Source organism: Dromiciops gliroides, chromosome 1 (assembly GCF_019393635.1).
Source record: "Dromiciops gliroides isolate mDroGli1 chromosome 1, mDroGli1.pri, whole genome shotgun sequence".
Classification (NCBI taxonomy): domain Eukaryota; kingdom Metazoa; phylum Chordata; class Mammalia; order Microbiotheria; family Microbiotheriidae; genus Dromiciops; species Dromiciops gliroides.
In genome coordinates, this window is record NC_057861.1 from 671,917,301 (window position 1) to 671,933,850 (window position 16,550).

Sequence of the window (16,550 nt, forward strand, 5' to 3'; positions counted from 1 at the left end):
AGGGGCAACTAGGTGGGCGCAGTGGTGGATGAAACACCAGCCCTGATTCAGGAGGACCTGAGTTCAGAGTTCAGATCTGGCCTCAGATACTTGACACTTACTAACTGTGTGACCCTGGGCAAGTCACTTAACCCTCATTGCCCTGCCCCCCCAAAAGAATCTATTTAAGGAGTTTCAGAAAGCATCATCTAAATCCTCTGATGCCCTTATTAACCAATTTTCTGGTCATGGTTGTTGTGTTTAGCACAGGATGGAATCTGAGGAAGGGATGCATGAGAATTTACGGCTTCCAGTTTAAGGGCTCTACAGGAACAGCAGCACAAGAGGTTACAAAAACAGCTGGAGAAAAAAAGGGAAAAACACATGAACCTCACAGGAGGTGGGAATGACCCAAAGGCAACATTTGGAATCCAGAATGAGCTAAACTTGCTTCGAGAGGGTGGGCAGCCAGCCAAGGATACCCTTCAGCCAAAGGTAAATGGACACCTGTGCTGGCAAATTGTGGAGTTAGGGAAGAAAGGGGGGATAAAAGAAATGATGGAAGATATTGGTTCCAAAATCATGATGTTTAGATTTTTTTTTTAAGTATGAGAGACTGATTTCAATGTAGTATTTGCTTTTAGTGTTTGGTACATTTGATTGAAGGTCTGTGCTCTGTTTACATAATTTTATACAAATGTATTTGCCTAGCATTTAAAGTCAAATTGAAATGAATGCTCATTATGATTTTGTTATTCACTTGATTTCCTCTGTGGAAAGAAGAGAGTGTTTCGCATTAAAGAAATATGTTCAGACATAATGTCAGTGGGTTTCTCAGGAGCTGATTGGTTTTATATGATGGTATGTTTATGAGACTTCTTTAAAGCTCATCCTCTATCATTTTCTCTTTTGCCCTTTTGCCCTTGCCTTTTGCCTAATCTTCCCAGGATATAACCACACACAAACATAAAGGAACTCTGGCTTCTAAATAAGATCAATGGAGATTACTTTTTTTTTTTTTTTTGCAGGCAATGGGGATTAAGTGACTTGCCCAGGGTCACACAGCTAGTAAGTGTCAAGTGTCTGAGGCTGGATTTGAACTCAAGTACTCCTGAATCCAGGGCTGGTGCTTTAACCACTGCGCCATCTAGCTGCCCCTGAGATTACTTTTTGTTTTCTTGATATACTGAGAGTGATCTTTGTAACAGCATTCATCCAACACTTGAATGACCAGTGATCTCTTTTGTATGGGTGCTCCCTCCATGTCTTCTGGCTCTTCCAGTGTTGTGACTAAAAGCATTCACTCATTGATAACCTGCTGGCCAACCCTCTAGTGGTGAGCTTTTCTGAGCTTAATGAGGCTGGGCCTCAGATGACAGACATACAGTCCATTTGGAACCTTTCCAATTTGGGAGGAACTGTGTGTTGTTTTGAGATAATTTTTGAGAACACAGGGTCCCTTCCACATCACAGGGATTTGTGGAAGGAGAATGTTAGTGGAGGAGACATCAAAAGAAATAATGACTGGTTTGACTTGTAGGTTGCTTGAAGAAGAGATTGAACAACTCCATGAACAACTCAGAGAAATTGTGGATGAAAATGGAAGGTTGTATAAACTGGTGAAGGAAAAGGACTTTGAAAATAAAGCACCTCAAAAGAAAATAGAAGAAGACCGATGGGCTTTCACAGGTAGGGCTGCAGAACTTGAGAGAATAACTTCCCTTCTCTGGGACTCTATTTCCTCATCTGTGAGATGAAGAAGTTTGTACTGGCTGGTCTGTCTCTAAGCCCCCTTCTAGCACGAAAGGGTCCTGAGCCTAGGATTCTTTTTTTTTTTTTTTAGTGAGGCAATTGGGGTTAAGTGACTTGCCCAGGGTCACACAGCTAGTAAGTGTTAAGTGTGTAAGGCCGGAATCTGAGCCTAGGATTCTACAGTGCAGGTCCACAGGTCAGTAGTGCTATAGAGCCAGGATGAGGAGTGTGTGTGTGAGTGAGTGCGTGAAAGAGAGAGACACAGAGAGAGAGAGAGAGAGGAGGAGGGAAGTAGGCTGCCAATAAGGAGGTCAGGGGAAGTTAGGATAACTTGAGATGTCACCACTTCAGAGAAAAATTGTCTCAGCGATTGTCACAGCAAAGGTATACAGGAAATGGTAAATCTCATAGTCTGGAAAAATGACACAAAAGGGTGATTGTATGAAATGCATAACTCTGGCTGGCTCTAAGATATTATGCCTAGGGCAAGCCCCACAGGTGGCTGGGTTGGAGAAGGGGAACTTCCTCCAGGGAAGCCCAGTTTGCCGCACTGTTTCCTTAGGATTGCACAGCCATAAGGGACAAAGGGTCTTAGTGCTGGAAGGGCTTGAGCGATAATTTAGTCTAACTCCATTTTACAGATGAGGGAACTAAGGCCCAGAGAGAGACCAGGTAAGACATTTCTCAAATGCCACTTAGTAAGTCCTTTCAGCAGACTACCTGAAAGGGAATTAGGAAGTTGTAGTTTTGTGGGGTTTTTTATTTTTTGGTGGGGCAACAAGGGTTAAGTGACTTGCCCAGGGTCACACAGCTAGTAAGTGTCAAGTGTCTGAGGTCAGATTTGAACTCAGGTCCTCCTGAATCCAGGGCCGGTGCTTTATCCACTGCACCACCTAGAGCCGCCCCGAAGTGTAGTATTGTGAAAAGAATGCTCATTTTTGTGTCAGAAGACCTACTTCCTAGGCTTGGTTCTTTTACTTTGCTTGCTGTATGACCTTGGAGAAATTGCTTTCCCTCCACGAGCCTCAGTTTCCCCATTTGTAGAATGAGAAATCTAGACTAGATGATCTCTAAGGCTGGAATTCTAAAGGACCTTCTAGCTCTAATATTCTGGAAAATGTGTGAAGGAGTGGCCCGGGCAGGAAGGCTTCAGGGTCCACATCTGTCCTCTCCTCTTTCCCTCTTCATTTGCCTCATTTCCTCAGTTTCTTCAGGTAGACTGAAGGAATGGATAAGTACAAACCAGAGAAAGCATGTAATGATTGCAATATACAATATAGAGTCTTTATTCTAAGGATTTCAAAGTATTGATAGATTTTTTTTTTGCAGGGCAATGAGGGTTAAGTGACTTGCCCAGGGTCTCACAGCTAGTAAGTGTTAAGTGTCTGAGGCCAGATTTGAACTCAGGTCCTCCTGAATCCAGGGCCGGTGCTTTATCCACTGCACCACCTAGCTGCCCCCAGTATTGATAGATATTAATAAAATCTGCATGGCATTCATGTAAATGATAGAGGAATGCTACATGTGAGAGACATTTAGCATTTTAAGGTTTATCTTCAAAGATCCCAAAACAAATCTGGAAATAGAAAACATATCTCAGTGCTGGTCAGGTGCAAATTTTTAGGCAATGTGAGCCCTCTACAAGTAAGGGTTCATTGTTATCCTTAGCTGGCCAGCCCTCTAGTGGTGAGCTTTTCTGAGCTTAATGAGGCTGGGACCTTCCTTGGCACCCCTGGGAGACTCTTGAGTTTTATTATTCATCATTATTCATTGAAAAGGACCAAAATGACATCACTATGTTGGGGTCAGGGTATAGTGTGACCAACTGTGGCCTTTCAGGCCAATACAAGCTCAGAAGGCTGTACTACATGTTGGGCACAAAAATGACTCATGAAAATTTGGAGTGGAGATATCTCTAAATTTGCACATTCCACATTTCTTTTGAAGGGCATGAGCAAATTGAATGAAGGTAGGAGTGAGCTGGCATGTGTAAATGCAGTTATGATGGCAGATTGAAGAGATAGTCATTTAGGGCTTTCCAAACACTTGGGGCCCTTGTAAGGAGGCAGTGTGATGTGGCATGGTGTGCCATGGCATGGCACAGCATGGTATGGCACTCCTGGAGTCATACAACATGTGTTCAGATCATGCTCCTGATACTTACTAGCAGTGTGCTTCTGGGTGAGCCATGCAACTTTTCCCATCTTCATTGTCCTTACTTCGTACTACCTCCTTCACAGGGTTATTGGGAGGAAAACTTGAAAACATTAAGGTGCCATGTACTTGAGAGCTGTTAAGGTCTCCCTAAATATATCATAGCTGCTCTGAAAACTTCTGTCCCCTCCATGTAGTATTTAACTAGAAGGAACCCATGGACCAGGCCACATTGAAGGCAAGCTGAGGCCAGCCTCCATCATTTAGCGCCACTCTTGGTCCCTGTCATCAGCAAGAGCAATGTGCCTGAAATAACAAATGGCAGCGTTCACCAGACATTCTCATTGCTCTCATTGACCAGTCTTTCATCAGGCAGTCATGGAAGGAAGAGATTTACTTTTCTTTACCCAAATGTCCTGAATGCTTCAAGAGGAACCCTAATTGCTACAAATATAACTAAATCCAATAGGCTTTTAAAAAAAATTAAATGTGTGTGTGTGTGGAGGGGGCAGCTAGGTGTTGCAGTGGATAAAGCACCAGACCTGGATTTGGGAGGACCTGAGTTCAAATCTGGCCTCAGACACTGACACCTACTAGCTGTGTGACCTTGGGCAAGTCACTTAACCTTCATTGCCCTACCCACCCCACAAAAAAAGAAAAAAGAAATAAATGTCTGCTGTGTACCAAGTTTTATTCTCCTTACTGGAGGAGAAACAAGTTTAGCTAAGACATTCGTGGGTTTCCCAATCCAGCCCTGACTGCCACCTCCTCTCTCCTTACCTCCCTCCTGCATTCCCACAGGAGGAACAGTAAGGAATGACTAAGGCTTGGCACCCCTGGGAGACTCTGAGTTTTATTATTCATCTACTACTGCTTACCATGACTCTATTATCCCTAACAATTTTCTATGACCTGTTTCTCTCCTCATCCCTGTGTTAATCAATCAGTAGCCACACAGGAGAAAACCATGCCCAATCTCCACCTCTCTTTTCCTGTTCAAGTCCTTCACTCTAGAGTTCCCTCTCCATAATGACTGAGCTTCCCATCATCCTCCAGCCTCTTTCTCTCCGGCTCTACCATGTTCAGACTCTCCCTTTGGCCCTATTCAGCCTTTGCACAATTAAAACTTTGCATTTCATTGAGATCACGGTAGCTGTTGTGTATTGCCCCCACATAATTCTCCCTTCCTTTCTCAGGGAGTCTAGCAACTGGCTAACCATCTGCCTCTTCTCCCCAGTTCCTCCTCTTATACTAGGAGATATCCATATTGAGGTTAACTTCCTAGTTCCTCAGTCTACTTAAATTCCCTATTCCTTTGCTCCATCTCAGCCGCAGATTGGGATGGTCACATCCTGGATCTCACAAGTGTTCCACTTCTTTAATGAAAAAAAAAAAAAACCCAAATACTCTGATATTCTTCTTTCTTACGTATCATCCGTCTCTTTCAATGCCTCACTCTCCTTAAGTCTGTTCTTTTCCTGATTCATTGTAACCTCTAGTCCCTCTTCCCTGAGCTTAGTATTTTCCTTCCCTTTTCCTTCCTTTCCAGTATTGGCCCCATAGTTAACCAGTGTAATTCCTTGACTCTAGAATCCCTCATCATTTTGTCCTGTTGATGCTCTTTCTCTGTCAGACCTCAGCTTGGGATTTAGCTCCTCATACTGCTAAATGGAGCTGAGGACATCCCACAACTGTGCTAGCTGGGCACATCATGTATTAAAGCTATTCAACTTCAACTGGACCTCGCTGAAGAAAGGCGATGCTTTTACTCCTCCCTAACCGATTACCTTTCTCACTATCCTCGGAGGCTGTTCCATAACCTTTTCGTCTTTCCTCACGGTTTCCATGCCTCCCCTCCCCACTGTCTCAGCTGAGTATCTTGTCTCTTACTGTTCTTGGAAAACTGTTTTCATTCAACATGAGCTCCGTCTTCTCCCCTTTTTGTCATCTCAAAACTCCTTGACATCTTGCTCTACTCTCTTCTCACTTTCCCCATTCTGTGATGATGAGGTGGCCTTTCTTATGAAGACCAAACTATATGTGCCATTGAACCCACCCCTTTTCAAATTCCCCAGCAGATTGTAACCTAACTCGTCCCTCCCTCTAATCTTCAAAATCTCCCTCTATCTAATAGCTCCTTCCCTACTGCCCCCAAACATGCTCACATCTCCTCCATCCTTAAAAAAAATCACTAGATCCTACCAATCCCTTAAACTACTGTTGAATATCTTTCCTAGAAAAAAAATAGCTGTGCTCCCTGACTCCCTTTCCTTTCCTCTCACTTTTCAACCCATTGCAACCTCACCTCATGACTCACTGAACCTGCTCAATCCAAAGTTACTGAAATTTTCAACTTACATCAAAGTTACTCACAGTGTCTTTTTTTTTTTTTTTTTTGGTGAGGCAATTGGGGTTAAGTGACTTGCCCAGGGTCGCACAGCTAGTAAGTGTTAAGTGTCTGAGGCCGGATTTGAGCTCAGGTCCTCCTGACTCCAGGGCCAGTGCTCTATCCACGGCGCCACCTAGCTGCCCCACTCACAGTGTCTTAATGACCAAGATCTCCCCCTATCTGCTGCATCTGACGATGTTGACTACCCTTCCCTCCTGGATAGTCTCATCTTTCTGGGCTTTCATGACACTACTTGCTCCTGGTTTTCTTCTTCCTATTTATCTAACCATTCCTCGATGTCCTTTTTTTTTTTTTTTTTTTTTGGGGCAATGGGGGTTAAGTGACTTCCCCAGGGTCACACAGCTAGTAAGTGTCAAGTGTCTGAGGCTGGATTTGAACTCAGGTCCTCCTGACTCCAGGGGCCGGTGCTCTATACACTGTGCCACCTAGCTGCCCCCCTCGATGTCCTTTGCTGGTTTATCATCCATTTTCTATGTGTGCCCAAAAGCTTTGTCCAGGGTCCTCTACACTATCTCTATGTTGTCTCTCTGTGACCTCATTAGTTATCACCATATGCACATGAGTCACATTTGCATATTTAGCTTCACATTGCCCATTGCTTATTAGATATTTCAGACTGGATGTCCAGAATGCATCTTAAACTCGACATATCCAAAACAGAACTCATCTTTGTTTTTGTCAAAGGGACCCCCCCCCCATTCTTTTAGTTTCTCAAGTTTGAAATTTTTGTTCAGTTTCTACTTTTGGCTCACTCTCTGGCCTGCTCCACCTCTACAGTGACTGCCTGGTCCCCGAGGGACAATTCCACCCTGAAGCCATCTCAGTGAATGGTGAGTCCCTGCCTGGAACTGACATTTCATGAGAAAACCCAGCCATACCACTCACTGTCTACTTCCAGCTCACCTTCCACTTTGTCTCCCCTCCCATACTCTGGAATCCAGCCACACTCTCTTCTACTTGTTCCTCACATGTGACACTTTATACAAATGTGTCTTCCATATTGTTATACTATCCCAGGAGGTAGAAACTTAAAGCCACAAAACCAAAGCATTTTTTTTTTAAACGGGGCAATGGGGTTAAGTGACTTGCCCAGGGTCACACAGCTAGTAAGTGTCAAGTGTCTGAGTCTGGATTTGAACTCAGGAACTCCTGAATCCAGGGCCGGTGCTTTATCCACTGCGCCACCTAGCCGCCCCCACCAAAGCATTTTGTAGGACTGCTCAATTGGCATTTCGCATTTCACCTCAGCTCCACACTGTCCACCCACAATTACCCCTCAACCCTATCTTCTGGCAAGCCTGGCTGGGGATGGAGCTCCTCCCCCTGATATCAGTCAGAGGTTCAAGGGACCTAGGACTTCCAGACCTTTGAGATTCACAAGGTGGCTTCCAAGGAAATGTCCGTTTCAGGGCTGCTGCTCTGTCACCTGTAATCAGGCAAAGAAACTAGAAGCAGAAGAAGTTGGGGTTCTGAGATCCAGCCTCTGGCTTGCTCTGGCAGGAAATATTCTTTAACCACTATGGCCTCCCAGAGAAGGGCAGCCCCTTGCCTCCTGCCCCATGCACAGAGGCTCAAGTGAGGCATGCTGGGAAGAGAAGAGAGGGACAATGGGCAGGCCACTGAACTATATTCTCTTTCTCTTGGAATTCCTACAAGTTCTCAGGGGAGTTCTGGTGCATATTCTTTGTCCATTCCCATGCATGCTTCCTGGGCCCACTGCACACATACCAATGTAGACAAAGTAAATGTAAGGGAATATCATCAGGAAAGCCTTAGCTGCTGGGGCTACCAGCGGGGACAAGAAAGGCCCCATGCAGGAGGAAGCAATGAACCTGAGAGGGAGGCCATGGGCAAAGGCAAGGAGACGGCAGGTGGAATGTCATGTGTTAGGAATGACAATAAGATCAATTTGTCTGTGTTGTAGCATGTATGGAGGGGATTGGTATCTAACAGGCTTGGACAGGAACAGGTTGGAGTCAGTTGTGAAAGACTTTAAATGTCAAAGGGAGGAGTTGGGTTTTGATCCCAAAGGTAGTAGGGAGCTACTGAAGCTTATTTAACAGGGGAGAGGTATAAGTCAAATCTTTTGCTTTAGGACTATCTCTTCAGCACCTGTGAAAGATACATTTTAGAAGGAGGAGACTTGAGGCAGAAAGACCAATTAGGAGGCTGCGGTAGAGACCGGCAAGATAGAATGAGTACCTGAACCTAGGGTAGTGACTTTGTGAATGGAAGGCAGAGACAGATGTGGGAGATGGTGGGGAGGCATAATAGGCAATATTTGGTTAGCATCAAGGATGATTCTGGGATTATAAACCCAGGTGACAGGAAGTACCTGGACAGAAATACAGAAATGGGAAGTCAAGAGGGCAGGGATCAGGGAAGGGCACAGGTGGGGGGGGGCATTAACCTTAGCAAGGAATGAGATATATTAATAAGCCTATAATAATAGGGGGAGATTGCATCTGGACTCAGGAGACGGGGCTAGAATCCTGGTTCCTATGTCACTTTGGGCAAATCACTTACCCACCAAAGGCCTCACATTTTCCTCATATATAAAATGAGAGGTTGGGCTAGATGAGGGGGTCCCCATCTTCTTTTGGTCCTTACAGTCCTTGGCTTTCAGTAATCCTGTACTCCTTTTCCATACAAAAGCTAATAAATTCTAGAGTTTACCATGCATATGCACATAGGAGACATTTGAAAAAAGATTAATTTTCATAAAGAAAACTACATTTTGTATATCAATATGTTTTACTGTCATAAAGTTATCAAATGATTATCAGAACAATCAAACAGTTAGTGAGACCCTTAATTCTATTTGTTGTCAACCAGTAGCTTTATTCTTGTTATTGCTTTTGACACTTCCTTCTTTTTTTTTGAAATTTTTTTTTTTTTGGTGAGGCAATTGGGGTTAAGTGACTTGCCCCGGGTCACATAGCTAGTAAGTGTCAAGTGTCTTGAAAGGAATCATACTTTTTTGGGGGGGGCGGGTAAGGCATTTGGGGTCAAGTGACTTGCCCAGGGTCACACAGCTAGTGTCAAGTGTCTGAGGCCGAATTTGAACTCAGGTCCTCTTGAATCCAGGACCTGTGCTCTATGCAGTGTGCCACCTAGGTGCCTCTTTGTTATTGCTTTTGAAGGAGATCCCTGCATATCATGTTTGGTTTCCTATTTGTTTCTTGCTTTGAATATGACTGAGAGCAGGACTGAGCATCCTTATTCACAGAGATCAGTTGTGTTTTTTGTTTTGTTTTGTTTGAAGGGCAATGGGGGTTAAATGACAATCAATTGTTATGAACAAAATTGAACATATTTGGTGAGAAGGGTGTGTACTTCTCTAAGGGTGTACCCCAATTGTGTAAGTCCATTGATTAGAAACCAATTAGAAGTTTCCTGTTTGTTCATTTTTCATTAGGTTGTTGTCACTGATATTTGTTTTTTTCTGACTCAACAGGAAGAGGTTTTTGTATCCAAACCTCATTCTTTTGCTTTTGGTCAGTTGGTAATTTTCCTTCAATCATCCTTCACATTTTTTAGATGTTGTATAACACTCCTTCTCCCACAATTCCCTACCTCTTTGCTGCTCTTTCTCCAGTCTCTCTCTCTCTCTCTCTCTCTCTCCATCTCTCTCTCCCCTCTCTCTCCATCCCTCTCTCTCTCCATCTCCCTCTCTCCATCTCTCTCTCTCTCTGTATACACACACATATTTTAAACACTACTAATTTTGGAATATTTCATAGGCTAATGTTCTTATTATTCTCATATTCCCCACACCTCCTTGACATGCTTCTTGTACCCCCAGTGGTATCTCCACTGGACTAAATCAAAGCTTCCTAACCTGTGGGTTGTGACCCCATACGGGATCATGTAACTGAATGTGGGGGTTGCAAAAAATTTGGCAACAGTAAAAGATTATGCATACCTGTTTTACATACATATATGTAAAACCTTTTCTCAGGTGAAAAGGGGTCACTGGTGGAAAAAGTTTAAGAAACCCCGGACTAGATTATGTTATAAACTCCAAATCCTATGAGCTCTGTGCTGTGGTCAAGTGTCGCCATCTTCCACCAGGTGTCACTGTCAGTCTGTACAGCTGAAAAGAATCCTGCAAAGCCAGAGCTCACCGATGATGGAATTGGGAGGCACCGGGGAGGTCTCCGGGGCCAACACTCTCATAATACGCAGATAAAGAAGCTGAGGATCGCCGAGGGCATGTGACTTGTCTGGGTCTCACTGCAAGAGAGTGAGAGTCAGAGGAGTTGAATCCAGAGTTCTACGCCTCCCCTTCCAGTTCATTTCCCCCCATTCTGCTATGCTTCTTTCCCAAGTTGAAACTTTGATTTCTGACATCACAGGCACTGTGGTGTGGTAGAAAGAACCCAAGAATTTTTTGTTGTTGTTGTTTTGTTTTGTTTTTTGCGGGGCAATTGGGGTTAAGTGAGTTGCCCAGGGTCACACAGCTAGTAAGTGTTAAGTGTCTGAGGTCGGATTTGAACTCAGGTACTCCTGAATCCAGGGCCAGTGCTCTATCCATTGCGCCACCTAGCTGCCCCCAAGAACCCAAGATTTAAGACTAGTTGGGCTCAGGTCCACATCCTGGCCCTGCTATTAACTGGCCACACATGTAGCTGTATGCCAGGCACCAAGGATACCAACACAAGCAAGCTAGAAAGAAGGTCCTTGCCCCCCAAATAGCTTACATTCAAATAGGGGAAGTGGTACCGGCAGCTAGGAGCCTGGAGTGATTGGGGCCGGGGGTATCAGGTGATGAGGGGGCGGGGCAGGCTTGGTGGAGGTCCTTCCTAAAGTAGGGGTCACATGACCTAGGCTGACATCACAGCCTTACTACCAACTCCCTGTGTGACCTAGAACTACTCGTTAATGTCTCTGGGATTCAATTTTCTCTTCTACAGAATGAAAGGGTTGGATTAGATGGTCGTTGAATCTTCTAGCACTGAATTCTCTGACCTATGACCTTTTTATATTTTAAAGCCAGCCTGTAGGATCCCTAGGCAGCCACGTTTCCATTCAAAGGACATAATGTTGGCTTGTAGGTTTAGTTGACATCATACAGTCGGTCAGTTAGTCAGTCAGTGGAAAGAGCCAGAAGAACCTTGGAACCTCTGCTTGAGTCTGGGCTCCAAAACTCAGCTGCACAAGTCACTTCGGGAAGACTGTTTCCTTCCCTATAAACTGAGGACAGTAGTCTTTGCCCTCCTTAATAGACGGAGTCATTGGGAGAAGGATGCTGCTTTTCCTAAGAAATAGCAACTCTTGGATTGCTGTGAATTGCCTGACGAGCTCTGATCTCTGCCCACTTTGTGGGGGTTACCATTGTACTGAGGACTCCGCCCACCCGAGGATAGCACTGGGGGCTGGGGGCTAAGAGGGCTGAGTTTCCATTGGCCTAGTCATTTTTCTCCGATTTTATCCAGGGACAGCTGGTATGGCGGGAGATGTCATAGCCACCAAGATCGTGGAGCTGTCTAAGAAGAATCGCGACCTGACTGCTGAGACAGAGAGCGAAAAGACCAGAGTGAAACAACTGAACAATCGAGTCCGAGACCTGGAAAGAGAAGTGAGGTGTTTTGATCATTCTTGTACCTTGAGATCATTCTGGTGCTGCTGGAGGACTTTCTCTGGCCGAACTGAGGTCTCCTTTGCTGTTCTTCAGCTTGGTTGAAGTTAGCTGGGTTGGTAACAAAGTCCTTGCTCTCTGCAGGCATCAAGCAAGGCGAGATAGATGATAGATAGATAGATAGATAGATAGATAGATAGATAGATAGATAGATAGATAGATAGATAGATAGATAGATAGATAGATAGATAGATAGATAGATAGATAGATAGATAGATAGATAGATAGATAGATAGATAGATAGATAGATAGATAGAGACAGAGACACAGAGACAGAGAAAGACAGAGACAGACAGACAGAGAGAAGCAGAAAGACAGAGGCAGAGAGGAGAGACAGAGAAACAGAGACACAAAGAGAGAAAGAGAGAGAGACAGAGGGACAAAGACAGAGACAGAGGCATAGAGAGAGACAGAGACAGACAGAATTCAGAGACAGAGAGAAAGAAACAGAAGGGAACAATGAAACAAGATGAATAGGAAGCCAGCTGTTACAACTGCTAATTTGCTTCAGAAAATGAAAGTGGAATTTCTTTCGATGCCATTTCACTTTACTGTGCCTTTTGGTTTTCATGTTATCTGTTGTTTTTTTTAAATCTAATGTAAAACCCTCTTTTATTATGAGCAAAGCCATATCCAAGTGGATCATCTTCCCTTACTCATAAGGGTAATAAGCTGAGCCAAGGAAGACTCGATTTTATTTGGGTTTGTGCTTAATTCTGGGATTCTGGTTTTCTTCAATTGCCTATGATACAAATTTATTAAACACTGACTGTGCACTGAATTCTGTGCTTTGTGCTAGGAGAGATTTAAAAAATTAGACCCAAACACAATTCCTGCCCTCAAAAAGCTTATAGTCTCGTAGAGGGACAGAACACAAGCACAGAAAACTACATAATGGCAAGTGAGTTACATTAGAAAGCCACAAAGCGCTATGTGAAGTCTTAGGACAAAGATTATTAGCGAGGGGGTAGAGTGAGAGGAAGAGAATCAGGAAAAGCTTCGAGCTAAAAACAGCAAACTTTTATTGAATACCTACTGTTCTTCAGTCACTGTGCTAGGTGCTGTGGGGAGACCCGGAGAAAAACAAGACAATTCCTGCAAAGCTTCCCAAAAGAGATGATGTTCGAATTGTGCTTTAAAGGGTTGGTAGGAATTAAACGCATGGCTAGGTGGTGCGGTGGATAGAGAGGGGTCTTCATCTGGAGTCACGAGGACCTGGTTCAGATTCAGCTTCAGACACTTACCAGCTGTGTGACTCTGGGCAAGTCACTTAACACTGGTTGCCTCAGTTTCCTTAGCTGTAAAATGAGCTGGAGAAGGAAATGAAATACTTTTTTTTTTTAAGTGAGGCAATTGGGGTTAAGTGACTTGCCCAGGGTCACACAGCTAGTAAGTGTTAAGTGTCTGAGGCCGGATTTGAACTCAGGTACTCCTGACTCCAGGGCCGGTGCTCTATCCACTGCGCCACCTAGCTGCCCCTGGAGAAGGAAATGGAAAATTACTCTAGTATCTTTGCCAAGAAAACCCCAAATGGGGTCAAAGAGAAATATTTTAGGGTAGCTAGGTGGCACAATAGTTAGAGTGCCAAACCTGGAATCAGGAAGACTAATCATCCTGAATTCAAATCCAGCCTCAGACACTCACTAGCTGTGTGACCCTGGGCAAGTCACTTAACCCTGTTTGCCTCAGTTTCTCATCTATAAAATGAACTGGAGAAGGAAATGGCAAACCACTCCAGTATCTTCTCCCTACCAAGAAAAGCCCAAATGGGGTCAGGAAGATTTGGATATAACTGAAATGACTGAACAACAACAAAAACAAAGGAATTAAATGGGCAAAAGGGGAAGAATCTAAGCATAGGGCAGTGTGGACAAAGACATGGAGGTGTGAAAGGTCACTGAGTGTTGTAGGAAAGGAGCTAGGAGAGCAGTCCAGTTTGGTTGAAGTTCAGAGAATTTGGAGAGGAGTTATTTCAGATAAAGCTAGAAAGGTCAGAATTGTAGAGGGCCTTGGATACTGGGAAAAGAAGTTTGAATTTTACGTGGGAGGCAATAGGGATCAGATGAAGATTTCTGAGCAGAGAAGCGGCATGATTGGATCTGTACATAAGGAATGTCATTATGCAGGCTAGGCTAGGAAGGATGGATTAATGGGGGGGGGGACACCTTTCCAAGAAAAAGGTATATTTTCATGTCTACCTTGAAATCTGATGATGACCCATCAGTGACCCTTTGGGGTTTTGTTTTTGTTTTGTTTTTCCTAGCTAAAGTATGTACTTGAGGACTCGTAGGCATATGGTCAGATCACTGGATAGGAAGGAGAAAGGTTTCAACATTTACTAATTAAAAAAAAAAATCTCCATTCAAAGCAATGAAATGATGAAACTTATGTCATGGCTTCTACTCAAATCCTATTCCAAAGCCTCATCAGGATGGTTTTTGCAGAATAAGTCAATGAATTGCAAGCTCTGGCCGGTGGGGGGGGGGGTGTCCTTGGAACCTCAAGAGGTTTCAAGTCCAGGTTCTTTAAGGGATTCTGTGTCTTGAGTCCAAGGACCAGCCTACCTAAGTGCAGGAAGGTTCATCCCAAGGAAGCTGGACACCGGCTGATGAATGTTTTTTGGTCACAGCAAGTTATGTCCTATAAGGTAATGGTGAGGCTTTGATCTGCACCTGTGGAGGGAGTGCCTATACTGATGAAGCCTTATATCTTTTGAAGTATTGAAATCAGAGCATGATTGAGTTCAGCATAACCCAAAGTATCCATCCACAAACTAGCCAGGCCACTGATGTAAAGACTTGAAGAGCAGAATTCCTTGCCCAAGGTCAGTAACAGGCAAGGTTCTAACACGAAGAACTGAAGAGGCCTAAGAGAGGACATTATGATCCCAAGTTCACATAAGAACATAACAAGGGAGGATGCAGGGGGGAGGTTCCATAGAATTCAGACATAGCCAAGACAGGATTTCTTAGCTTTTCACTTGGCCTGCTTTTTTTTTTTTTTTGCAGGGCAATGAGGGTTAAGTGACTTGCCCAGGGTCACACAGCTAGTAAGTGTCAAGTGTTTGAGGCCAGATTTGAACTCAGGTTCTCCTGAATCCAGGGCCAGTGCTCTATCCACTGCACCACCTAGCTGCCCCCACCTGGCCTGCTTTTAAAGAGGCAAGTCATGATCCCTGGCTATTTGGCATCCCAGGCTCCAGGTAACCCTTGGGCATCATCCAGGTGCAGGGTGTCAGCAAGGAGAAGTACCAGGAAGGTAAACTGTGGTGTAGAAGGAAAAGACAGAGTTTTAGAAGCAAAATTCTGTCAAAAGAGCTAATTGTCTGGATGGTTTGAGTTATTAGGAAAGGTGAGGTTTTTGTGTTTGGGTTGATTACTGTCAACACCCTGGCCAGGGGTAGCAGCAGAGCTGTGAGCAGTGAGCTGATGAAGTCTCATGGCAACAGACGATGGTCTGGCCAAGCCTCTCACACACAGATGGACTGCTCTGGGCTGCCATTGGAAGAAACAAGATGGCACCATGAGGTAGAGGATTTAAAGAAGAAAAGCAGAGTCCTCCAGCTCACAGTACTAGGCTGCTATTGTGGCACCATCATAATACAAACTGACTTTATGTAATGCTTTGCATACATTATTTCATTTGAACCTCACAACTACCCTGTGAAGATGACATTATATTATTTTCCCTATTTTATAAATGAGGAAACTGCAGCCAAGGGTTACTTAACTCATGGTGAAAGTATCAGGGACAGGATTTGAATTCAGGTCTTTCCATATTAATTTTAGTTCCTTTCCAAGAGTCAGTCAGGCCCTGGCAAGCCTCTGGAGTTTCAGAAATATAAATACATCATCAGCATTTCTGAGAACTCTCCTTTATATCTCTGTGCTGATCTTTGAGAAGGTAGGAAGGGGAGTGTGTGTTTTCCTGCCCTTTGAGTGTCTCATGTACCTGTGATTATTCTTAGCATCTCCCCATTGGATGAGGGTAAGTGCTGCAGCTTTCACTGGTTGAATTCCACTTTGATGGGGTCCTATAATTTACCATCTTTAAAGTGCTGTCCCACATAGAAATGTGGGGTATGTCCAGGAACGACACACTTATGCACAACTGGGTGTGGCAGGCACATCAGAGTCCAAATGGTATTATTAGTTTTTACCATTGTCTGTTTATATTGCGTCTGGAATATGGTCTTCAATTTGTTACTCTGGCCAATGCAAACCATATCACATGCTCCTCTTCAGACCTAGCTTAGTAAAAAACGTGGGCTGCCTCTGCTGGTCCAATAGATTAAGGAATAGACACAGAGTATTGATTGCTGATGATCTCTTGTATTGATGTCATGTCCTGGTCATTATTATGGAACTGGAGTTCCCCACTTTTCCTTTTCACAAATAGTAAAGGTGTGGTGGAGACCTGGATAAAACCCTACTAGAGATTGGTGGGGAGAGAAACTTTCAGGCAAGGGCCTTAGGAACCATGTCCATAGTGAAGTTGTTGTACTGATATGGGAAGGATCTGTCTGCAAAGAGTAACAGAAACCCACACTTATACCTTAAGTAAGTTTTGCAGAGTACAGTACTTTGCTCATAGCAATTTTGTGAGGTTTATTGA

At 44.1% G+C, this 16,550-nt stretch overlaps 1 protein-coding gene across 1 annotated transcript in view; it reads left to right on the forward strand.

Annotated features, from left to right (window-relative positions):
• Window positions 1-250: 250 nt before the first annotated feature.
• Window positions 251-16,550, forward strand: part of CCDC13 (coiled-coil domain containing 13) — a 110,749-nt gene continuing 94,449 nt past the window's right edge. The window contains 5 exon segments of the mRNA XM_043978082.1: window positions 251-289; window positions 292-462; window positions 464-474; window positions 1,520-1,668; window positions 11,734-11,876. Of these exon segments, the coding sequence (XP_043834017.1) occupies window positions 251-289; window positions 292-462; window positions 464-474; window positions 1,520-1,668; window positions 11,734-11,876 (513 nt within the window).